At 39.2% G+C, this 25,456-nt stretch overlaps 1 protein-coding gene across 1 annotated transcript; it reads right to left on the reverse strand.

Annotated features, from left to right (window-relative positions):
• Positions 1–22,278: 22,278 nt before the first annotated feature.
• On the reverse strand, positions 22,279–22,802 carry LOC145793854 (protein STRUBBELIG-RECEPTOR FAMILY 7-like). The gene is made up of 2 exons (XM_082876751.1): positions 22,394–22,802; positions 22,279–22,298 (listed from the first exon to the last, which is right to left on the reverse strand). The coding sequence occupies exons 1-2, from the start codon at positions 22,800–22,802 to the stop codon at positions 22,279–22,281; spliced, it is 429 nt and encodes a 142-aa protein (XP_082732877.1).
• Between the last annotated feature and the right edge of the window lie 2,654 nt (positions 22,803–25,456).

The raw sequence follows: 25,456 nt of genomic DNA on the forward strand, positions 1-25,456 counted from the left end.
TTTGCCATTAGAGATCAGCCACCTTTCCCTTACATTTCAGGTTGGATTTGAGCCATTCAGCTAGTGACTTGTTGTCTTCTGTGATCCACTAATGGAGACATTTCAGCTGAAGCCATATGGCTTTAGCTTTGGGGCAACCTCTAAGCAAATGTATCATGTCTTCTCTATGAGTTTGGCATCTATGGCAGATATCAGAATCAGTAAGTTTTCTTGTGAGTCTCATCTGGTTTGTAAGAAGTCTACCATGCGTGGTTAACCAAAGGAAGGTTTTAAGCTTTTGAGGGGCTTTCATTTGCCATATCCAGTGCCAATCAACTTCATCTTCATCTTGTTTAGTAAGAGCATTGTAGGCTGCAGATGTAGAGAAATTACCATTTGTGGTTCCTTACCAAGTTAAAGTGTCCATGAAAGTCACAAATCCTGGTCTATAGATACTAAGGATGTTATCCTTGTCTTGTTGTGAGATGAGGTGCTGGATTGGGGACAGATCCCAATTCCCTTCTTCATTAAGGATGGAACTAACTGTTGTGTTATAGTCAATATTAGAGCTTTAATTAGTGTTACACAAAGGTTGAGTGCCACACCACCAATCAGTCCAGAGTGCAATGTTCTCCCCATTCTCTACATTCCATTTGATATTAGCCTCTAAGGCCTCCTTGTTTTTAATTATACTCTTCCAATTATGAGATGCATTTCTTTTTATGGGCCAGTTGGAAATGGAATGATGCTGAAGATATTTAGATTTGAGTACATTACACCAAAGGTTCTTAGCATTGCTAGCAATTTTCCAGCCTAGTTTAGAAATTAAAACAGAGTTCTGCTCTCTAGTTTTCCTGATGCCCAACCCACCCTTTTTCTTACTTTTGCAAACTTGATTCCAATTCACAAGATGGACTTTTTTGACAGTGTCAGTACTGCCCCAAATGAAGTTCCTATTTAAATTATCTATTTTGTCACAAATATTTCTAGGAATTTCCATAGCTGAAGTAACTGATTTCACAAGAGTAATCCTGTCAGCCAGAGAAAGATTTCTAACTTTCCAACCAGACAACCTGTTAGTAAGTTTAGCAATGATGTCTTTAACATGGTTTCTGTTAAGTCTGCTATGAAGAAGAGGGGTACCTAGATATTTTCCAAGATTATTAGTAAGAGGTATACCACATTGGTAGCTAAGGGGAAGAGCCTCACGCCTGGGAACGTTAGGGGAAACAAACAATTTTGATTTATGAAGATTAATTTTTTGTCCAGAAATATCACAGAATTCAGTCAAAACTTCCATGATGCAATCACAGTTCCTTCTGTTAGCTTTAGCAAATAATATAAGGTCATCAACAAAAAAGAGATGAGAGATGGGGGTGCTATGGTTGGCAGCCTTAAGACCTTTCCAAACTCCTTCTGGGTTTTGAGTCTAATCATGTTAGAATGGTTCTCCATGCAAAGCACAAGCAAGTAAAGGGATAAGGGGTCCCCTTGTCTGAGACCCCTTCCAATATTAATGCTAGGAAGACGCTCACCATTCCAAAGGGTAGAATAATTAACAGAAGTAACACAATTCATGATGAGATTAATCCAATTAGGGTTCAAGTTAAATTCCTTAAGTGTGTGGTGAATAAAATTCCAGGATATACGATCATAAGCTTTCTCAAGGTCAATCTTAAGCACCATACCACCAGACTTGCCCTTCTTATTCTTGAGGGTGTGAATAATTTCTTGAGTTATGATAATATTGTCAGTGGTAGTTCTACTAGGGATGAAGCTACTTTGGTTGGGGCTAATGAGATCAAGAAGCAAAGGTCTAATTTTGTTGACAATGAGTTTGGTGATAGTCTTGTAAGTCACATCGCACAGGCTTATGGGCCTAAATTGCTTAATGTTTTCAGCATTGTCCAGTTTTGGAATCAGAACAATTAGAGTTTCATTGATCTCTTTGGGAATGGTATTGGTAGAAAAACAATATTTGATAAAATTACACATAGAGGGGCCCATTGTGCTCCAATTTTGGTGATAAAAAATAGCTTGTAAGCCATCAGACCCAGGCGCTTTGAAGGCTTTTATGTTTTTAATGGCTAGCCAAATCTTATGATTGGAAATGGGAGCTTGTAGGCTCTTATTGTCCTCTCCAGTAAACCAGGTGTTATTGATATTCCTCCAATTATCCAGAATAATACTCCCCCCTGGGTTAAATAACTCTCCCTAAAATGATGAAGGATATGATTTTTGATTTCATCAGAATTAACAAGCCAGTTACCAGTATCATTCTTAAGCAAATTGATTTTCAATTTCCTGCGCTTGTTAAGGGTGGATATGTGGAAAAATTTGGTATTTTTATCACCCAAGGTGATCCACTTGACTCTAGATTTTTGAAGCCAGATGAGTTCTTCCTGCAAAAGAGTGGAATTATATTGTTTGATGAGATCTTGTTCAAGCAGGAAAAGATTATGGGAATAGTTATGGGTTTGGGATTTTTGGATGCCTTCTATGCAAGCTGAGAGAGATCTTTTCCTTCTGTAGACATTACCAAAGACTTCTTATTCCAAGTTTGCACATTATTGGTAAACTCTTTGATAGCTTCCATGAGATTAGAGTTCATGTTAGCCCAAGAATTCAAGACAACATCAAAAAAATTCCGGTGACAAAGCCATGCAGCTTCGAATCTAAAAGGCCTGTTTTTAGGATTAGAGAAGTGCATACCTTGGGTAAGTACAACCAGTAGAGAGTGGTCAGAGTAGGTGCAGGGTAGTCTCCTCACAGTGCCTTCTAGAAAAAGGGCTCTCCATTTGTCATTGCTCATGGCTCTGTCCAGCCGCTCCAAGGTGTTAGCCAAGCCTTTACTATTGTTTGTCCATGTGAATCTGGGGCCGACACTCCCGAGGTCAATGAGGTTGCAATTGTTGATTCTCTCTGTGAATTTTTTAGCTCTGCTATGGTTGTAAGTTTAAGAATAACTCCTCCTTTCATTTTGGTTAGTGAAGTCGTTAAAGTCCCCTGCAACTAGCCAAGGTTTTTCCATGGTTTTGGCAGTCTCTTCAAGGTTGACCCATAGTTCCTTCCTTTGAGATGAGTTTGGGCTAGCATATACAGCTGATAGGATCCATTCCTCATAGTCCTCCTTGTGTATGGTAGCTTGGATAACTTGATTGGTAGCATGAGATGCTCTGATGTTGACTTGGTCAGTGTCCCATAGTAGCCAGATTCCTCCTGCTCTTCCTATTGGGTCCACTATGGTTGGAGCAGTGAACCCCAAGTTATTAAAGAAATTGCCCATAGCACTGTAAGGGATATTAGTTTCCATGAGTGTTAGTATAGCTGGTTTGTGAGTGCTGAGAAGCTCCCTCATGTTGCGTTTAAAGGCATTGTTACCTGCCCCTCGACAGTTCCAAAACATCATATTGAGAGAATTCATAACAGGGTAATCAGGGAGGGGGTCAGTAGCCAAACTTGTGAGGATGCTTCTGATCCTTCTATGATCTTGGTCCCTTGATCTCATTGATGCCATCTGAACTAAGTGAGTTGATGACTCCACTCTGGATGACCAGTTTGGCTCTATTCTCAGTCGTAGTTGTTCGATCCACCATACCGTAGTCACGAGGTGAATTGCTTCTCTCCCTTGATCTAACATTAGGCTCATAGGGTGATTCTCCATCCTGTGTATTAAGACCTCTGACCGTGGGATCTCTTCGGTCTTCATGATGAATTCCTGAATCAGGCAGTTTTCTGTGTTTGGGAGTTGAGAGTCCATCTCTGCTTCTAGGTAAGAGATCTGATGAAGGTGGGTGAGATGTTTGGTTTGAAGGTACTTCCCTAGGTGATTCAGCCATTGATATTTCTGGGTTTTCAATTTCCTTTCCCAAAGGACTGAGGTTGGTAGTCGGCTGAACACTAGGCTGTTGACTACAGGTTGCCTGGAACAGAGAGTCCTTGTCTTTATTTTCATTAGCTTTAGGTGGAGACTGCTCTGGTTGGCTATGGATTTGTTTTTTATTCATGTCAGATTGTTGTGGGTTGAGAGCTTGTGGATTAGCTGTTTTGGTCTTGCTTGACCCAACTTGGGTTTGAAAGTGAGGGTTAGATGCTTCATTATCTAAGCCCAATCTTGTAGTTTTCTTCCCTTTACCGTGGGCCTCTTCTTGTTGGACTCCTTTACCTAATTCTGTGAACCTATTTGTGTTTGGGCTTGACCTAGATGTTTGCGCCTTTCTATGAATTATGACTGTAGACACTCCATTTTTGACCACTCTTAAGACTTCGGCGCTACTGATGGTTTACTTGGTAATGAAAGATGTGCAAGGCAAAGGTTCGATTTCTTTGGCAAGAGGAGAGTCAAATCCTAACCTCACACCCCATTTTGGACCAAAGCTATTTTGAATGGTTTTTAGACCTTAAAACCCTCTCTTTCAAAATATTTTTGAAAAGAAGTTTCTACGATGTTTCGAGGCTCGTATTTTGTCAAATGTTGCGCTTTTCGGTAAACTGAGCAAGGACAAAGTGGAAATGAATGAAAAAGAGTTGAAATCTTTGAAAAATATTTCAAAACACCTTGTTTAGGGGTTTGGATTTGAAGAAAATAGGAGAAGAGGGAAGAAACCTAGCTGAGGAAGAAGTTGGGTATGAATCGCTAAGAGAGAGTCGAGCGGTCCTCGATAAATCAGGCTTATCTGTCTATGCACTTGGATTTAAGCTATGAGGCCACCACCGTTGGAAAGCCGACTTCTAGGGCTTCATTTTACACTCAAGAATCTCCTAAGCCAAGTCCGAATGGGGATGATATGGTTGGTTGAAGTTGGGCATCAATCCGGGTAGGATCGAAACTGAGCGGCTTCACCAAAACAAGCATAACTTTTTTCATAGTTGTAATTTTGATGCAAGGCTACCACCATTGGAAAGCTTAATTTCGGGGCTTCAGTTTGGACACAATAATGACCTGAAAAGGAGTCCATATGAAGGAGTTATGCCCGTTTGAAGTTGGACCTGCAGAGCAGAATTTGCTATCGGCCACAAATATGTGCAGTCGGCCAAAAAAGTAGCAGATCGACCATCACAAGTAGCAGATTGGCACTAAATATGGACGATCGGCCAAGAGTGATACAAATTCAGATTTTTGGAAGATATTTCATCTCCAACTGTTTCCAGCAAGCTCCAGCTGTCCCAACTCAGATATTTTCAACCAAAAGCTCTTGAATTGCTATATATGAACCTATATCTCATATTTTTTTAGGGTTAGAACTTCTTGAACAAGTTTGAGAGCTTCTCTCACTAAAAACTCCTCTCTCTCTACAATTTCCAGAGCTAAATCTCTGCCTCTCTCTCTCTAGTTTGCTCTCTCTTTTACCCTTTTGTGCATAGAAGTGCATAGAAATAGAGAAATACTTCTAGTTTGCCTAGGCATCCTTCATCAAGGTTGCATATCTATGGGCTGAGGTACCTTGGAGCTTATTTTTTGGGCTGATAGAAGGTCATTTGAGCCAAGAAAGAGGCCATTTTGCTGTTGTGCTCCAAAGGTAATCACTCACCCCTTTTAGCTTGTTTTGCATACTAGCTTTGCCATAGTTTTCAACTACTTTGGGGCTATTTTTTTGGGGTGGTGTTGAACTACAAAAGCCTCTATTTTTCCTCTATTTTTCAGTCCTAAAAGTCTTGGTTTGTGCCTTGGTTGGCTAGGGGATTGTCCTCCATTTTGCTGCTTGGCTTGTAAGGCCATGTGAGCTAACTTTCAAACATTTCAAACAACTTATTTTTGGCCTTAGAACCACTGAAATCTAGAGAATTTTCAGTGGTAAAAACCCAGTTTTGAAGGCCCAAATAGGAGAGGGTGGTCCCCTCTCCTCTTGTCTTGCTTGCTAATGTTGATGGCCAACCAAATGAGCATGTGTTTTTACTTCTTTATGGCTTTGTTTAGGCTCATTTTTGTGACTTATCAGACCTTCCATAACTCTGTTTTTGGCTGTCTTGGTCACCTCATGCTTATTGCACTTGTAGTGTTAATCCTCTTTGCTAGCCTTGTTAGCCTTACAAAGTAGCATGCTTTTGTGGTTTGAATTAGCTTAGTTCAAGCATGTTTTTGGTGTTATTTTGACATGTTATAACTATGATTTTGATTGGTGGACTCACCTCTTGCATGCTTTATACACTTGTAGTGTAATCCATGCTTACTAGTCTAACATGCTTGATTTTTTGGCCAATCATGCTAGCTTATTTTGGCTATACTCCATACATGTTTTAGCATTATTTTGACATGCTTTAGGACTTTTTTGGGCTTCCTAGTCATATGACTCATGTTTTGTATAGCTATGGTGCAAATGCATTGACTAGCCTTGAGTTTTGAGGCCCCTACCATGCTATACTTGTGATGTTTGCATGCCTTGCCATCAGTTCGCATGGAATTTCAGAGCTTATATCTTTGCCATATTCTCATGTTTATCACTCTTTAATTGTCTTTAAGGAGTTGGTTCTTTATGCCTTAAGTATGAGCCTATATGCATGCCATCTTGCCTAAGCTTTTGGGCCACCATATCAATGCATTTTTGGTGTTATTTTTCCATAATATAACTCTGATTTTTGTTGGTAAAGCCAACTCATGCTTGATTTTGATAGGTGTAGTGTAACCTTCCTTATTGGCCTTGCATACTCCATGCTTCATGCCCTTTATGCTATCTTGTTTTGGCTCTAGTCCATGCATGTTTTAGCCTTGATTTGACATGCTCTAGGACTGTTTTGAGGTGTCTTGGCCATATGGTTCATGTTTTGCATAGCTATAGTGCAAGTGCCTATGTTAGTTTCATGATTTGAGCCTTCTAACATGCCATGCTTATGTTGTTTGAATGATTTGGCATCATTTCTTACTTTATTTTAGAGCTTATAGTGTTGTCACACTTCCACATTTGTCACTCCTTGAGCACTTCTGAGAGTTGTGCTCTTGTGCCTAGTTGATGGGCCATTGCATGAGCATGCATTTTCTAGCCTTTTATGCCATCTTTTAAGAGTGTTATGGCCACTGATTTGGGCATGATTGAGATCTGTCCACTTTTGGTTTAAGTCCATTGAGCATGTTGTTTCAATGTTGTTATATTGTATCATGCTTGCATGCTTGAGTTGCATGACATTTGCATGCTTATGACATTCTTACTTGCATGTTGTTGCATGTTCATGATGTTTTGCATGTTGATTAGATAAAGTGTTGTTGCATTACTTGGTGCATTGCATGTTGTTGCATGCTAGTTGCATTGCATGACATTGTTGCATGTTGTTGCATGGAATGTTGTTTGCATGCTTGTCATTTACATTGTGCTTGGCATACCTTGCATTGCATTGTGTTTGGATAGGGCATTAGTCCAAACACGAGGAAGGAGGGACGTTTCATACTTGAAGTGATGAAACGTGCCTCAATTCTCGGTCCCCGACCCTCTTGATCATGCATGATAAAGGTGAAGGGATTTATGTGTTTTTGTGCATTCATTTGGCATTGATTTGTGCAACTCGGCCTCTTTGGCCATCATGCATTGAAATACGTGATTGATGGCTCGAGAGCCGAGCACTACACACCTTTGAGCCTTAAACATGATAAGGGGTGTAGTTGCACACATATTTTCTTGCAAATACATTGCCATGCCTTTGTTTGTGCTTTATTGCAGCAAAAATGAGAGTTTGCAGGAAGACATGGCCGATCGGCTATCTAGTGTGCCGATCGGCTAGCAATAATTGGCCGATAGCCTCAAAATTGGTTGATGACCGTCATCCTTTTGGCCGATGGCCATACCTCTTGGCCGATGACCTCTCAACATGTCCATGAGGTGGATCAGAAGTGTTTTGGAGATTGGCACAACTTTCAGAAGTCTAAAACAGTGCAAACAGAGGCAACATGAGGCATGGTAACGGATTTCCGAGCGAGGCGATCGAGCATGCATCTTCGAACTCTTAGAACTAAGCTAAGGCTTTGTAATTTGCAATTAGCTTTCCTTGATTAGTTAGCTTTTAAATTTGTAATTAAACTAGTTAATTTGTTAATTAGTTAACGTGTCGTAATAATTAGCTTAGTGTTAGCTAGTTATTCAATTTGATTATGTATTAATTAGTCTAATTAGATAATTAGATTAGTTTCTTAGCTTAGCGTAGCTAGTTAGTTGATTTATTCGGACCCTCTGTTGAGAGGGCCAACTTTTGTAATAAGTGTGCGTGAGTGTGTGAATGTCTTCCAACCCCACGTCTTTCTCCCTTTTACTTAATCGCTTACGATGGTTAGTTCTAGGGCATATTTCAATTAGCATCCTTATGTTAGCATGTTTGCATTCATTCATCTGTCTTGCATGCACCGGGCTCGGTGCATCATACAAACTGCATTGTATTTAATTCCTATTTGAATACATGTTATCAAGTTGCATCCATATGCCATCTTAGAATAGTCGAGCCTATCTTAGTTGTATTTTTGCATGTGTTGTATTAGGCATTATTAACATAGCTAGGATCATACATTGATTACTAACAAGCTATTGTTTTGGCTCGGAGTACTAGGTAAGCTTTTATGCTTTAGCATCTTGCATGTATGTAAGTAACTGTCATGATAGCATGCTTGCCATGAGGCTAACTGCTTAATTGATATAACTGCCTGAATGCATGTGGGTGAAGGCTGGATTGCTTGAATTGGAACAATTCATTGATTGCGAGTTTTAAGCCCACTTGAAGTGGCAAAATCATGTTTTCTAAGCCCACTTGAGGGTGGCAAAATCCATGACTTAGCCTACTTGCGAGTAGCACCTTCAAACCATTTTCAAACAAACAAACATGAGATGTTTTGTTCTAATTTAGGCGATCTAGTCTATACTTGTATGTTGTGCACATCACGTAGTAAGGTTAGCTAATAAACAGGAATAAGAACACATGTGTTTTCAAAAACAACATATCATGTTAGTAAAGGCCGATCCTTTGATCGAGCGAGCGGGGGTGCTCATTGCATAACCTTCCCCTCTCGTACCCAAGTTCCCGAGCCGAGGCAACTTTAGTGATGACGGACACGTGGCCTTAGGCACGGGTCAGGGTTTCCTAAATTTTCCAAAATAAAATATTTAGGTGGCGACTCTGTATCTAGCAAAGCAGTCCATGTTTGGCACTTCTTTATTAAAATCAATTTTTCAAAACGATTTGCCAGATATGGACTCTTTGGTGATTTATCAATCTTGCCTTGCACTTTGCAAGATTAGATTCAGAACCGTGACATTGAGTCTGAACTGTAGTAGCTAATGAACAAAATGATTTCGCGCCTTCGCGTGCGAAGCCGGGACGTTCGGGTTCGTCTACAATGACCTTCCGAGATCTCTTAGTGACCATCATCCAAGGTCCATATGTATCGTCTTCTCTGTTTGTATGTTGCAGGTTACCGTTGGTACCAGAAGTAGTCGTTGTAGTTGTTGTCATTTGATCTGTATTCCCTGTAACGGCTAGTTGTCGTTCCTCCACAGGCGGCCTGCTCCGGTGGACCTCTTGTGGTTTTTGATTTGCCGCTTGATATTTGCACAGTTCTTTGTGATGATCGACCCTGCCACAGTAAAAGCAGAATGAATAGATGGATTCATATTCTATATTGTAACTTTTCTTACCTAATATGAATATGGGACATAATGGTTTGCTCAGATCCACTTCAATGCACACCCGAGCAAAGCGACCTTTGGTAGCCATGGCTGTGGTCATATAAATTTTTAGGGGTTTCCCAATCTGTCTGGCTATTGCATAGAGCACCTTCTCTTGAAAATATTCTATCGGAAGCTCCGGAAACCTAACCCACACAGCGATAGAGGTTTCAAAGGCTTCCGACGCCATAAAGTCAGGCTCCCATTTGCGCACTGTTAGGTAGTGGTCCATAATGACCCACGGTCTCCTGAATAAACTTTAGCACAGTCATCCATGGATGAGAATTTGAATAAGAAATAATTGTTGCCTAGATCTATGGCATTGAATTCATCTTGTAGGCCCCATAATATTTTAACTCTTATGCAAAGCAGTTTGTATCCGATGCTTTTACCCAAAAGTCGGACTATTAGAATATTAGTCCAAGGTTTTCGAATCTGCTCTAGAAATTTCTTAGGAAGTTGTACCTGTGGGATACCCTGGTGAGTCTGGGGAAGATTTCCTTCATGGATGTGGTGTCTCCCTCGTCATCTTCCTCATCTATCAAAATTTGATCCATGGTCTCATCAAAGTAGAAATCATTATTTTTGGGAGCTGCTAGAGCTTCCTTGAATGATTTTAACTTCTGGCCCTCCGTTATCAGAGGATGGTTTACAGTGGCTTGCGATTCATGCTCGATTAATTGGTGAGAGGACAAGCTAGGGATTTCAGCAATATCCATGCCTGCTTCACCTGTATCTTCTTGGCTTTTGATCTTTTTAGTGCTTCTGATCAAATGATCTTCTTCCTCTTGGGATTTCGTAACTGAGTTTGTGTTGCGATTCATTGGGTCACTCATTCAAGAGAGAGAAACTGAAGGTTGGCTTTATCTAATAAATAAAAATTTCCAGCACTTCTTAGACAAAATGTCATATCAAACCCATAATCATTTCACTTTTTCTCTCACAAATATCACATCCAACTACAAAAAAACCCAATCATCTTTCCAAACACAAAAATTTCAGCATACTAAAATAGCCAAAAACTAAAATAACAACTTCCCAAACACCCACGTTATGTACTAAAAAGAAATAATTAAAGCATATATAAATTTTGAATTCGTTGTGTAGTTTTAAATTTGGTGTAATTGAATCACACTCAAAATAAATCATATTTACACATTTCAAATTCTAACACTTTTTTTTGAATGGGAAAGTCTGCAATGTGCACCACTTGTTGGGTGCATATGATAAACATCTTATACAAAAAGCATAACTTCTCTCACAAAATGAATAACTTTTGTCACAAAAAATATAATTTTTTTTCTTCACAAAAAATATAACTTTTTTTATTCTCACAAAATGTTGAACTTCTCTCACATAAAGTACACTTTAGTTATACATAATCGTAACTTTAAAATTCATAATTTTCAATCACAAAAATTATAACTTTCATCTCACAAAATATAGAACTTTTCTCACAAAAGTATTACTTTTTCTACAATGTGCAAGTGCACATTGTAACCTCTCCCTTTCTGAATAGGTCATTACTTTCTACTTCCCAAATGTACAGTTGGCTCAACCAATGTGAAAGTAAGGATGTTATTAAACATGTAATCTCTTCCAGAAAAGAGATTATTAAGACAAAAGTATTACATTCCAATTGATTACTCCATAAATTATCTCTTTCAATGTATTTCAGATCCTAAAAGAGTGTCTTTGATGAAATGCAATTTAGATTAATCTCCATTCTTTCTCTAGGAAAATCTGAAGAACAATTGACTCCAATTTCAAGTATCAAACTCAAGCACTCCACAATCTTTTCACTCCTTATGAAGTTTTCTTCTTCTTCTCCTTCGGTCTGAAAAAGTATTGGGTCTGAAATTTCTGATACACTACCAGGCAAAGCCTCTTTGACAAAGCTATGGAGCCTTAAACCATCTTTAAATATTTCATCGGTGCGTCTCTTCCCAGTAAACATTTCTAACACAAGGATACCAAAACTGTATATATCACCGTATGTCGAGACCTCACTTCCCATACCGTATTCTGCAAGCAAAATGCATTTGTAAAGGGCAAAACAAAATATTGGATATAAAAGACAGAAATGTTTCATAAATAGAAAAGGTTAAAGAACTGTGTATTAAAAAAATAATGCGTTGCCCAAATCACACATGCAATTTTCTTTACACTTTTTGGTGCACGAAACAATTAAGAATAAATCAAAGCATATTCACCTGGAGCAGTATAACCTATTGTTTCCCTTATGCCAACAGAGCTTGTTTCGTTTACAAACAAGTCATGGGTGGCATGGTCTGCAAGGAATTTTGCTAACCCAAAATCACCAACATGCCCTGTCATATCTTTGTCCAGAAGAATGTTGCTTGGCTTAAGATCGCTGTGGACTATTGGGGATTGGGCATGGTTGTGAAGATAATTCAAGGCACAAACAACATCAGTGATAATATTTAGTCTTTGAAGAAGGTTTAGCTTCTTAAGCTCTTCATTTGACAAATCTTCATTGCAATTTGGGTGTAACCACTCTTCAAGACTCCCATTGACCATGAACTCATAAACCAGGGCCTTGAAGTCATGACCCTGATAATCTATCGTCGAACATGTCGTTATCAACTTGACAAGATTCCGATGTCTGATGTTTCTTAGTGCCTCACATTCGAATAGAAAACTCTTCAAAGCTCCATGTTGCAAAAGATTAAGTACCTTCACAGCGACAATTATTCCATCAATAACACCTTTGTACACAGACCCGAAACTACCAACACTGATTAAATTGAAAGATGAAAAGCCATCAGTGGCTTTAACAAGAGTTTGGTAAGACACCCTCAAGAGTGAATTTTTTGATGAATTTGAAGGAGTATATTTTCTTCTATTTCTGAACTGGCAAAGATAAAGAACACACCCCACGAGAGCTAGTCCTAGAAGCCCAAAGGGTATAGAGAGTGCTACAGTTAAGGCACTATTTGATCTCCTATTTTCATCCTCTTTGAAGTTGCATTTAGGTAGCTTCAATTCAGCTATCCCCCCACAGAGCTTATTGTTTCCCACTACTGATATTTTACTTGCTTTACAAAATGCACCTTGTGTTGGTACTACACCTTCAAAATTATTAAAAGACAAATTCAAATTTTGCAATAAAATAAAGCTCTTCAAGTACACTGGAATTTCACCAGACAAGCTATTATTCACGAGATCCAACTCACTAAGGCCTCTCAAGAAATTCAAAGAAGGAATGGCTCCGTTGAAAAAGTTGTTCCCCAAACGTAGCGTTTCCAGGCTTGTGCAGCTACCCAGAGTGCTCGAAATTTCACCTGATAATAGGTTCTTAGAGACATCCAAGTAACCAAGGTTTATCAACTTTGCAACTTCCATGGGAAGAGAACCACTCAATTGGTTTTGGGATATATATACAAGGATGAGATAAAAACAACTTGTTTTGGTATGGTACCGTTAAGGTTGTTTTGAGAAAGAAACAGATTTTGCAAATTACTACAATTCCCTAGGCTCGGAGGAATGTTTCCTTGAGAATTATTTAGTCCTAAAGCAAGTTTAATTAACAAACCCAGATTTCCTAGGGAAGATGGAATGTTACCAGACAATGAATTGTCATCGAGATTCAATTTGTGTAGATTTTGAAGCTTTCCAATCTCACTTGGAATAGTACCAGTGAGTTTGCCACGACCCCATTCCGCCCCTAGTAGAATGGTGTCATGATGGCCAGTAATCCGAGATTACCAAAGGCCAACTTACAAGGATTCACACACGATCAGAGTATACATATGGGGCTAACATGTGCGGAACCAATAAATTTAAATCTAATTAGTCCATAAGAGCTGTGCATAGATCGAATGGAATGTCATACATCTTAACAAGGTCTTACAACTTGGATACAATGAAATGAAATACAAGATACATCTTGACCAAAAGGCTTCTCAAGCCACCATATACAGAACACAATGAATTACAAGCTAAGAAGCATAATCTTCAAGATGCTACAAAATGCGAGTCCAAAACAAGTTGCAAAGCACATCTAGGCGTCACTGTCGTCCTGCTCATCACCTACATATATAGAGAGAGGGTGAGCTTGGATACTCAGTGAATGGTACAAATAATAAAGGGTTGGCATGCATGATATCCGAGATCTTTAACAAAACAATACATAATCATAGCTTGTAACCAACAAGGGAGGAATCAAGTTCATCTAACAAATCTTTCAAGTTTCATCAATCAAAGTCTTTCAAAGCTTTCAAGTTTCAAAGGGTGACGTTAACAAAGGTTGTGCTACAAATGCTTATAGTCCCCTAGCGCGTACGGACTTTCAAAGGTTGTGCTACAAATGCTTATAGTCCCCTAGCACGTATGGACTTTCAAAGGTTGTACTACAAATGCTTATAGTCCCCTAGCACGTACGGACTTTCAAAGGTTGTTATCCAAAACAAGACTAACACTTGATACACAAAATAGAGATATCATTCATGCTTAACAAATACTTTTCAAAACAAAGCAAAGCTTTATCAAAACTTTATAACATACCATTATTAAAAATACCACTCGCATAGTTCTTCAAACGTCGGGGTTACAAGCAAGGATCCAAGGCCTACAAGCACATAACAAATCTCATTGAATGCACTAACAAACAAGCTTTACATGAATGCAAATGATCTCGGCATTACTTCAAAACTAAGTCGAACCAAAACAAAACACTGTTCCTCATCTCGGGAAAACATAATGGGCACCAACCAGGTCTTGGCCGAGGTCCCACACCTCCCTGCTGAGGTGTGGTCCCGAGGGCCGCATTCAAGGGAATGAAGTCGGGAAAATCTGGGTTTCCCTTTCTTGAAGAACATGAGTGCAAAAAGCATAACTTGTTCTTACAAAATCTGAGATTTCATGCTATGAATTCAAAAACATGGACCTGGGTACCCATACTCGAAGATTTTATGAAAACAAACACAAAAACATGAATCCCGATGCAAGCTTTCGGATCAAACAAGGCTTCTATTCAAGAACACATGAATATCACTTTCTCTTTCCAAAACTAAACTTTAAATCTATGCATGGTTTGCAAATCAGGTTCAATCATGCAATGCAGCTAGATGATCAATAAGAACAACGAGAGTAGATTAAGATTCTAACCTCAAGACACGAATCTAACGGCTGAAGATGTGAAGATCAAGCTTGGAAAATCTATTCCTCCTCTAAGAACTCCTTCTCCCTCTTCTAGAGCTTCTCTCTCCTCAAGAACAAAGACATACAACAAATGATACATTTCTCTCTCTGCCGGCTGATTTAACACTCAGCTCGGACACGTGGCAACGGCTGGTTGGCTCTACTGAAAAAGGTGACTGAGTGAAAAGACAAGACTATGACAAAGTGTGTTCAACAAGCAAGACGGCAAGGGTACTCTGGCGAGTAACAATCTTGGCTAAGAACAGAGCTTCAGCAAGTACAATGATCTCGGCTAGGAAGGACAACACTTGACTAAGCTGTGCCACTCCTCGGCCTAGATGTGCCACATCTCGGTCTAGGTCATACCAATCCAGGAACAAGATCACTAGGTGCAAAGGTAACATCTCTGCCTAGATAGTACATATCTCGGCCTTGGTGATGAACACCTCGGCCTAGATGATGACATCCCGGCCAAGATGCCTTGGTGAAGGTGGAGGTCAACCAAAGTGGTTCCAAGATAATTCTAGACTGAAGATGACCTCGGCTAAACTCACATCAAGCAAGGTACAAAACATGTAAGAAACACTTAAACAAAACAAATCAAGGTTTGCAAAAATGCAACATATCAAGACAAGATCATGTAACATATGCAAGCATGACTAGAGTAGAGTGAGGGTTGTTACATCCTACCCTCCTTAAAGAAGTTTGGTCCCCAAACTTAAATTACCTTGCTCTACAAATAACCCTGGATGACGGATTTTCATTTCTTCTTCCATTTCCCATGTAGCATCCTTGCCGTAATGCTCTTTCCATTCAATTTTCACCATTGGTATAGATTTGTTCCTCAACTGTTTCACTTGTCTGTCATCAGCTTCTCCTCGTAGCCGAAATCGTCATTAACCATAATCCCGGTATAATCAATTACATGCAGTGGATCCCGAATATACTTCGTCAACATCGAAATGTGGAACACATTGTGGACTTAACTTAGTTTTGGTGGTAAAGCAAGTCTATAGGCAGCTTGGTTAACTTTCTCAAGTATTTCAAACGGCCCGATGTAACGAGGTGCTAACTTACCTTTCTTCCCAAATCTGGAAACTCCTTTCATTGGTGAAACCTTCAGGAATACATGATCCCCAACTTCAAATTCCAACTCCCTTCTTCTCTAGTCGGCATAACTCTTCTGTCGACTCTGAGCAGTTTTGATCCTTTGTCGAATGAGCTTAATCTTCTCGGTTGTAACTTGAACTAGCTTAGGACCAATCAAAGCTTTATCTCCCACTTCAGTCCAACATATCGGCGATCTGCACTTCCTTCCATACAAAGCTTTGTACGGCGCCATGCCAATGCTAGCTTGATAACTGTTGTTGTAAGCGAATTCTACTAACGGTAGATGTACTTCCCAACTTCCCTTGAAATCTAACACACATAGTCTGAGCATATCTTCGAGTGTCTGAATTGTTCTTTCTGTTTGTCCATCGGTCTGGGGATGAAAAGTTGTGCTAAACTTCAACTCGGTTCCCAAAGCTCTTTGTAAACTTTGCCAAAACCTAGAAACAAACTTCGGATCTCGGTCTGACACAATGGACATCGGTACTCCATGAAGTCTCACAATCTCATTCACATACAGTATAGCAAGTCGGTCAGCATTGAATGTAGTCTGAACAGGCAAGAAGTGTGTTGACTTAGTTAATCTGTCAACAATAACCCAAATTGAATCCATGCCTTTTTGTGTCCTCGGCAAACCGACCACAAAGTCCATGGAGATGTGTTCTCATTTCCACTCAGGAATCGGCAAAGGTCGAAGTAGTCCTGCTGGCCTCTGGTATTCTGCTTTCACTTGTTGACAATGTAAACACTGGGATACGAATTCGGCTATTTCTCTTTTCGTATTCGGCCACCAAAAAGTTTGTTTCACATCATCTTACTGTTCCCTGGATGAACAGCAAATCTGGAACCATGAGATTCCTGCAGAATCTTCCTTTTCAACTCTGGAATGTCGGCCACGCACAATCTTCCTTCAAACTTAAGTACCTGATTTTCAATAGTGTACCCTGACCTCGGCTTAATGAGAATCTCATCGGCAACTTTCTTGAAGAATCCGTCTTCCATTTGTTTGGCCTTCACTTCCTCTATAACGGTCGGCTCCACTGAAATCATGGCTAAGCATGCCAGACTTCGAACTGATTTTCTGCTCAATGCATCGGCTACTGAGTTTGCTTTACCTGGGTGATACTGAATTTGCATGTCGTAGTCTTTCAATAACTCAAGACATCCTCTCTGTCTCAAATTTAACTCCTTCTGAGTGAATAAATACTTTAAACTCTGATGATCTGTGAAAACTTGGCAAGAAGCCCCATACAAGTAATGACGCCAAATCTTCAAAGCAAAGACCACGGCTGCTAGTTCTAGATCATGGGTAGAATAATTCTTTTCGTGAGGTTTCAACTGACGAGATGCGTACGCTATAACCTTACCGCCTTCCATTAATACACAACCCAAACCCTTATGTGAAGCATCACTATAGATCTGAAATTCCTCATTACCTGATGGTAGGACAAGAACTGGTGCTGTGACTAACCTCGTCTTTAATCCTTGGAAAGCTAACTCTCTATCATCGGTCCATTCATACGCCGTTCCCTTCTTAGTTAGTTGTGTCAATGGACTTGCAATCCTTGAGAAATCCTTCACGAACTTTCTGTAATAACCTGCCAAACCTAGAAAACTACAAACCTCAGACACATTGGTCGGCGTCGGCCAATTCACAACGGTTTCAATCTTGCTGGGATCAACTGAGATACCCTCCTCATTAATTACATGCCCCAAAAATGAAATGCTGAAAAGCCAGAACTCACACTTGCTCAACTTAGCATACAACTTTCTGTCTCTCAAGATTTGTAGGGCAAGTCTCAAATGATTCTCGTGCTCATTTGTACTCTTGGAATAGATCAATATGTCGTCAATAAAAACAACCACGAACTCATCTAGATACGGCTTAAAGACTCTGTTCATCAAATCCATGAATGCTGCAGGTGCATTAGTCACTCCAAAAGGCATTACCAGGAATTCATAGTGACCATACCTTGTCCGAAAAGCAGTCTTCTCAACATCCTCGGCTTTAACCTTAAGCTGATGGTAGCCCGACCTAAGGTCAATTTTTGAAAAGACTCGTGCTCCTTGTAGTTGATCAAGCAAATCATCAATCCTAGGCAACGGGTACTTATTCTTAATGGTCACCTTGTTAAGCTCTCTGTAATCAATGCAAAGGCGAAGTGTGCCATCCTTCTTCTTAACAAATAGAACGGGTGCTCCCCATGGTGAAGTGCTCGGCCTAATGAATCCCTTATCCAACAATTCTTGTAATTGTAGTTTCAGTTCCTTAACTTCAGCTGGGGCCATTCTATAGGGTGTTTTGGAGATAGGTTGCGTTCCCGACATGATGTCAACGGAAAATTCTATTTCTCTATCGACTAAGTGGCCAGGCAAGTCATTTGGAAAGACATCGGGGAATTCTCTAACCACTGGGAGGTCGGCTAACTCAACATTTCCATTCAATTCACTTAGTATACTACACAAATAACCTTGACACCCCTTTTGGATCAACTTATAGGCTTTCATGGATGAGATTAAGTAAGGTGGGGATACTACTCATTTACCCTGGAAAATAACCTCGGCTTGGTTTGGGGGTTTCAGTGTGACACTCTTAGAAACGCAATTTATGGATGCATGATTTTCTATTAACCAATCAATTCCCAAAATGACATCAAAATGAGTTATGTTCAATGGCATCAAATCAACTAATAATTCTACACCCTCAATCACAACAACACATGCCCTATAAATGGATGCAACAATCATAGTTCTCCCAGTTGGAGTAGACACATATAACACATAATCAAGGGGTTCTTGTTCTCTATTTAACTTCTCGACAAATTTAACAGATACGAATGAATGTGTAGAGCCCGAATCAATCAATATGTATGCATCTTGAGAGCATATTGGGAGTATACCTGACACGATTGTCTCAGCATTCTGAGTGTCTCCTGGTACCAATGCAAAAACTCTGCCCTGTCTCGTCTGGGGCCTCCCGATGTTATTTCTCTGTGCAGAGCCCGAGGAATTCCCATTCTTCTTACCATCATCAGTCATTGTCTTCGGATAGTCTTTCACGCGATGACCCATTTCGCCACATTCGAAACAGGCTCCTGATGGCCAACGGCAAACTCCGGAATGCGGTTTCCCACAACTTGCACACGTCGGCTTAGCATTACCTTCCTGGTTCGAGTTGCTAGAGCTACCCACATTCGCTTTCTTCTTGGTGTTAAACGGAACTCGACGAGTGTCATAGTTCTGTCTCTTCGTTTGGCTCTCTCCTGAATTCTGGTATCAGGTCAAATTAAAGGATGGCCTTATCCAATACTCTGGCGTAGGTCGGCATGTTGATCTTGTTAACTCGATCTTGTATCAGCCCACGAAGCCTGCTTTCGAACTTCCTGGCTTTTCTATATTCATCATCGACCATGTAAGGCGCATATCTCGCCAACTCGGTAAAAGCACGGTCATATTCTGCCACTGTCTTGTTGCCTTGTGTCAGAGTCTGGAATTTTGTGGTCTTGCAATCTCGGACACTAAGGGGAAAATGCTTGTTGTAGAACAATTCCAAAAATCTAGCCCAAGTCAAACCTGGGTTACCTTTCCTGGTCATCATCCACCATCTTCATGCGTCATCGTCCAACGTGAATGCTGCTAATGACACCTTCTGGGCGTCGGTGCTGGGAAAAATCTCAAATAGCTTCTCCATTTCCAAAACCCATGCTTCGGCTTTCATCGGTTCAATACCCCCAGAGAATCTCGGTGGTTTCATTTTCTTAAACTCTCGATCAGGGCTATGGTGCTGTCCCTATATAAAGCTTGTTGTGGAGGCACTTGCGGCGCTGGAGGAGGTGGGGGTGGAACAGCATGTCGGCCATTTGTCTGCTCGACCTGGGTAGAAGTAGTACTAGTGTCTTATGGCCTAGGTTGTCTCAACTCACGGACCAAACCTTCGACCAATCTCTCTAATCTGTCCAATCTGTCTTCAGGATGATCTCGGCCAACTGGTGGTCTACCCCTCCTCATGATGCTAAGAGTATGCAAAATGTGACTTTAAAACAGAACGATCAAATAATATGCATGCAAATAACAAACAGTCACGTCGAGATGATGCACATATTGTCAAGTAGCAAGTATTATGATGCAATCCTAACATCAATTCTAAGGGAAATCTTGTGCTCTTTAGGACTCGAAGTGTGTGAGTAACGTACTACAGGAAACTTGTGCTCTGATACCAATCTGTCACGACCCCATTCCGCCCCTAGTAGAATGGTGTCATGATGGCCAGTAATCCGAGATTACCAAAGGCAAACTTACAAGGATTCACACACGATCAGAGTATACATATGGGGCTAACATGTGCGGAACCAATAAATTTAAATCTAATTAGTCCATAAGAGCTGTGCATAGATTGAATGGAATATCATACATCTTAACAAGGTCTTACAACTTGGATACAATGAAATGAAATACAAGATACATCTTGACCAAAAGTCTTCTCAAGCCACCATATACAGAACACAATGAATTACAAGCTAAGAAGCATAATCTTCAAGATGCTACAAAATGCGAGTCCAAAACAAGTTGCAAAGCACATCTAGGCGTCACCGCCGTCTTGCTCATCACCTACATATATATAGAGAGGGTGAGCTTGGATACTCAGTGAATGGTACAAGTAATAAAGGGTTTGCATGCATGATATCCGAGATCTTTAACAAAACAATACATAATCATAGCTTGTAACCAACAAGGGAGGAATCAAGTTCATCTAACAAATCTTTCAAGTTTCATCAATCAAAGTCTTTCACGGCTTTCAAGTTTCAAGGGGTGACGTTAACAAAGGTAGTGCTACAAATGCTTATAGTGCCCTAGTGCGTACGGACTTTCAAAGGTTGTGCTACAAATGCTTATAGTCCCCTAGAACGTACGGACATTCAAAGGTTATGCTACAAATGCTTATAGTCCCCTAGCACGTACGGACTTTCAAAGGTTGTTATCCAAAACAAGACTAACACTTGATACACAAAATAGGGATATCATTCATGCTTAACAAATACTTTTCAAAACTTTATAACATAGCTTTATTAAAAATACCACTCGCATAGTTCTTCAAACGTCGGGGTTACAAGCAAGGATCCAAGGCCTACAAGCACATAACAAATCTCATTGAATACACTAACAAACAAGCTTTACATGAATGCAAATGATCTCGGCATTACTTCAAAACTAAGTCGAACCAAAACAAAACACTGTTCCTCATCTCGGGAAAACATAATGGGCACCAACCAGGTCTTGGCCGAGGTCTCACACCTCCCTGCCGAGGTGTGGTCCCAAGGGCCGCATTCAAGGGAATGAAGTCGGAAAAATTTGGGTTTCCCTTTCTTGAAGAACATGAGTGCAAAAAGCAAAACTTGTTATTACAAAATCTGAGATTTCATGCTATGAATTCAAAAACATGGACCTGGGTACCCATACTCGAAGATTTTATGAAAACAAACACGAAAACATGAATCCCGATGCAAGCTTTCGGATCAAACAAGGCTTCTATTCAAGAACACATGAATATCACTTTCTCTTTCCAAAACCAAACTTTAAATCGATGCATGGTTTGCAAATCAGGTTCGATCATGCAATGTAGCTAGATGATCAATAAGAACAACGAAAGTAGATTAAGATTCTAACCTCAAGACACGAATCTAATGGCTGAAGATGTGAAGATCAAGCTTGGAAAATCTATTCCTCCTCTAAGAACTCCTTCTCCCTCTTCTAGAGCTTCTCTCTCCTCAAGAACAAAGACATACAACAAATGATACATTTCTCTCTCTGCCGGCTGATTTAACACTCAGCTCGGACACGTGGCAACGGCTGGTTGGCTCTACTGAAAAAGGTGACTGAGTGAAAAGACAAGACTATGACAAAGTGTGTTCAACAAGCAAGACGGCAAGGGTACTCCGGCAAGTAACAATCTGGGCTAAGGACAGAGCTTCAGCAAGTACAATGATCTCGGCTAGGAAGGACAACACATGACTAAGCTGTGCCACTCCTCGGCCTAGATGTGCCACACCTCGATCTAGGACATACCAATCCAGGAACAAGATCACTAGGTACAAAGATAACATCTCTGCCTAGATAGTACATATCTCGGCCTTGGTGATGAACACCTCGACCTAGATGATGACATCCCGGCCAACATGCCTTGGTGAAGGTGGAGGTCAACCAAAGTGGTTCCAAGATAATTCTAGACTGAAGATGACCTTGGCTAAACTCACACCAAGCAAGGTACAAAACATGCAAAAAGCACTTAAGCAAAACAAATCAAGGTTTGCAAAAATGCAACATATCAAGACAAGATCATGTAACATATGCAAGCATGACTAGAGTAGAGTGATGGTTGTTACAGAGTTGGTTAAGCTGCGTAGATAAACTCTGCAAGCCAACAAGGTTTAGAATCCCAGATGGAATGCTTCCAAATATCTGATTGTGGTCTAGATACAAATTTTGAAGATTACTCGAGAGATTACCGATAGATTCTGGCAACTTGAAGTAAAACATGTTATAATTCACGGCCAAAACCTGTAAATTGGTGGCATTGATCAAAGAAGATATAAAGTTCAAGTCATCATCTTCCTCGGATTCAAGCTGGTTGTCGGAAATGCTTAGCCACTCAAGGTTTTGCAGCCTCGATAAATTAGGAACCCTTCCAGTAAGTTTGTTTTGAGGCATTTCTAGGTAATGTAGTTTAGATGTATTCGATATTGAAACCGGAATTGATCCTGTAAATTGGTTAAAACCAATGATGAAGATTTCAAGATTGGGAAGAGTGATGCCCATGTCCCATGGAAGACTTCCCTGTATTTGGTTAGTACAGACATCAAACATTGTGAGAGAAGAGTGGTTGAAGAGAGAAGGAGGAATGGCGCCAGACAACATGTTCACGCTGAGTCCGAGCTGCCATGAAATTTGTTATCAAATAAAGACAGTCCGCGAAGAGATGACAAATTCGTGAAAGGAGAGATACTCCCTGTAAGATTGTTGGCCTCTATAATTACTATCACGAGCTTCGACAAGGATCCGAGCTCCACAGGAACTTCTCCTACCAGCCCATTCTAAGAAAAATCGATTTCAATGAGGTTAGTGCAACAAGATATATTTACTGGAATTCGGCCACCAATTGAATTGTTGTTCAGCTGCAAAATCTGCAGCCTTGGCAAACGGCCAATTTCCGAGGGAATTTCATTGCCAAAGCTATTGTTCTGAAGTAGTAATTTCCTCAAAAAGCTAAAATTCCCGAGGTGTGGTGATATTGATCCCACCAGTTCTTGGGACTGTAAGTCCAAGGCAATGACCCTCTGATGCCTACGGCCGCACAAAACGCCCTGCCATTGGCAGAAGTGGATGGAATCATTCCAGGAGCTCAAAACATGCAATGGATCCTCAATTATTTTGGCCTTGATTGCCAATAATGAAAGCCAGTCTGTCTCGTTCCCCATTAGCCAGGAACTGGATGTGGTAGCAGTAAAGCCAGAGTTGAGAATGCTCAAACAACATAAGAGTACTAGCCATGACATGCTCAAGCTTAAGCTTGGAAGCCCCACTAAATTGAGCAAAGAAATGTATGGCTGTGTTTTGGTGAATTACTTTTTTATGCCAAGTATATTGCATGCCAACTCATAAGCACGCGCAAAACGGCCACTTTGACCCGCTAGATTTGGACTTAAAAAAGGACCCACTTAGAAAAAAAATTCTTATAAAATTTAACCCAAATTTGTATTTTTTATTTTTTATTTTTTTATTTTTTAAATTAGAAAATGTGAATTTGAATAATTATTTGAGAGTGAGAGGTGGTTGGGGAGTCATGGAGGAGAAAAATTATTAACCAACATCTTTAATTTAATAAAGAAACTCTTACCACTTGAGTGACATGTAATATGTGTCTTTGCTTTTTTATTGTTATTATTATTTATTGCTTTTATTTATTTGAATTGTATACATATGCCGCTACATATTGTGATATTAGTATTTTTTTTTATTTATTTGAATTGCACACACAACTATATATATATATATATATATATTGATTTGGAAAAGAATAAAAGTTGAAGATAAGGTTATATTTGTCTTTGTAATTGTATTTCAACTTTGGCTCCATTTGCCAATAGCTCTATGAATGGTAAATCAATTTGCCTCTAATTAAACGGCTGATGTAAAATATTCTTAATTAGGTAATAACAAAAATGTTTAAAGTTATTTTCTATTTTGAAATACTTTTAATTTAAAATTTTCAGCCAACCATGCTTGAATGGGTTCAAGCCGGCCCATATACTACTTACTAACATTTAGGGTGCGTTTGTTTGGATGAACTGGATACGGGGGATTGTAATCCATCGGACTATTAGTCTTGGAATACATTATCCCGAGACTATTTGGTTAGACTGAATTTGTATCCTATGTTTGTTTAGTTATGGGATTAGATGTCTGGATTGGACTACTTTTAGTTATCCAATGTTTGTTTGGGATATTATGGAGAATGATAAATGCTCAAATGACTATTTTATGATTTTCAATTATTTACTAAGTAATAGCAATATTAAACATAGCTTTAATATTTTAATTATTTTGAGCTAGATTAAATAAAAATTTATTTTATTTTATTTTTTGCACAATTAAATAAATTTATTTTTAAAAATTAAATAAATTAAATATAAATAAAAATATATGTTATTTTTTAATTAAAATTTTAAATAAATTTATTTTAAATAATAATAATAATTAAATAATGAAATAAAATAAAACATTTATTAAAATTTAAATAATGAAATTAAATAAAATATAAACAAAATTTTAAAATAAAACATCAATGAAATATCTGTAAAAAATATTTTAAAAAATTAAATAAATAAAACAAAAATAAAAATTAAATAAAATTATTTTATTTTCAAATTGAGACATTTAAATTTTTTTGAATTTTACTAAACATAATACATAATTAAATACTATAGGGCAAAAATGTAATTTCATTGTCTAATCCCATGGGATGAGTTATCACATGGTTTCTATCTCACCCCCCATGGAATAGGATAATCCCATATTTGTGGGACTGAGGAGCAAAATTTTTCAAACAAACAATAGACTATTAGTCCGGTGGGACTAATAGTCCAATCTCACACCCTAATTCTTCAAAACAAACACACCCTGGTCATGTTTGATTCACAATACTAATAGTGAGGTATTAATAATCCTATAAAATTAGTGTGGTATTAACTATCCCACCCCTACCCCATTACTAATTATCCTACAAATTTGTTGGATTAATTATCCATTGGATTAATAGTCCTAAACCAAATGTCAAAACAAACATAGGATGGTTGGGCCCACGGATTAATAATCCTAATCCCATACTTTAATCCTTCCAATCAAACACATTTACCAAACTTTGCCCCTCCAGATTAGGCTTATGCTTTATTTCTGAATCCATCCAAAAACAAAATAAAAAATTTCAAATCCAGCCACATAGCCCAGATGTTGTTTAATATAAATATTTTTTTCGTATTTTAAAAAAAGTTATAATTAATTTAGTTATATTT

This window comes from Camellia sinensis, chromosome 1, assembly GCF_055761805.1.
Source record: "Camellia sinensis isolate YWXY chromosome 1, ASM5576180v1, whole genome shotgun sequence".
NCBI lineage: Eukaryota > Viridiplantae > Streptophyta > Magnoliopsida > Ericales > Theaceae > Camellia > Camellia sinensis.

Bases quoted from the DNA above. Each gene is read 5' to 3' on its own strand.
- LOC145793854 (XM_082876751.1), bottom strand. From the start codon at position 22,802: ATGTTGTCTGGCGCCATTCCTCCTTCTCTCTTCAACCACTCTTCTCTC. The intron at 22,299-22,393 runs GTAATCTCTCGA...GTTGGCTTGCAG, and splicing joins CAAGTTGCCAGAATCTATCG to AGTTTATCTACGCAGCTTAA.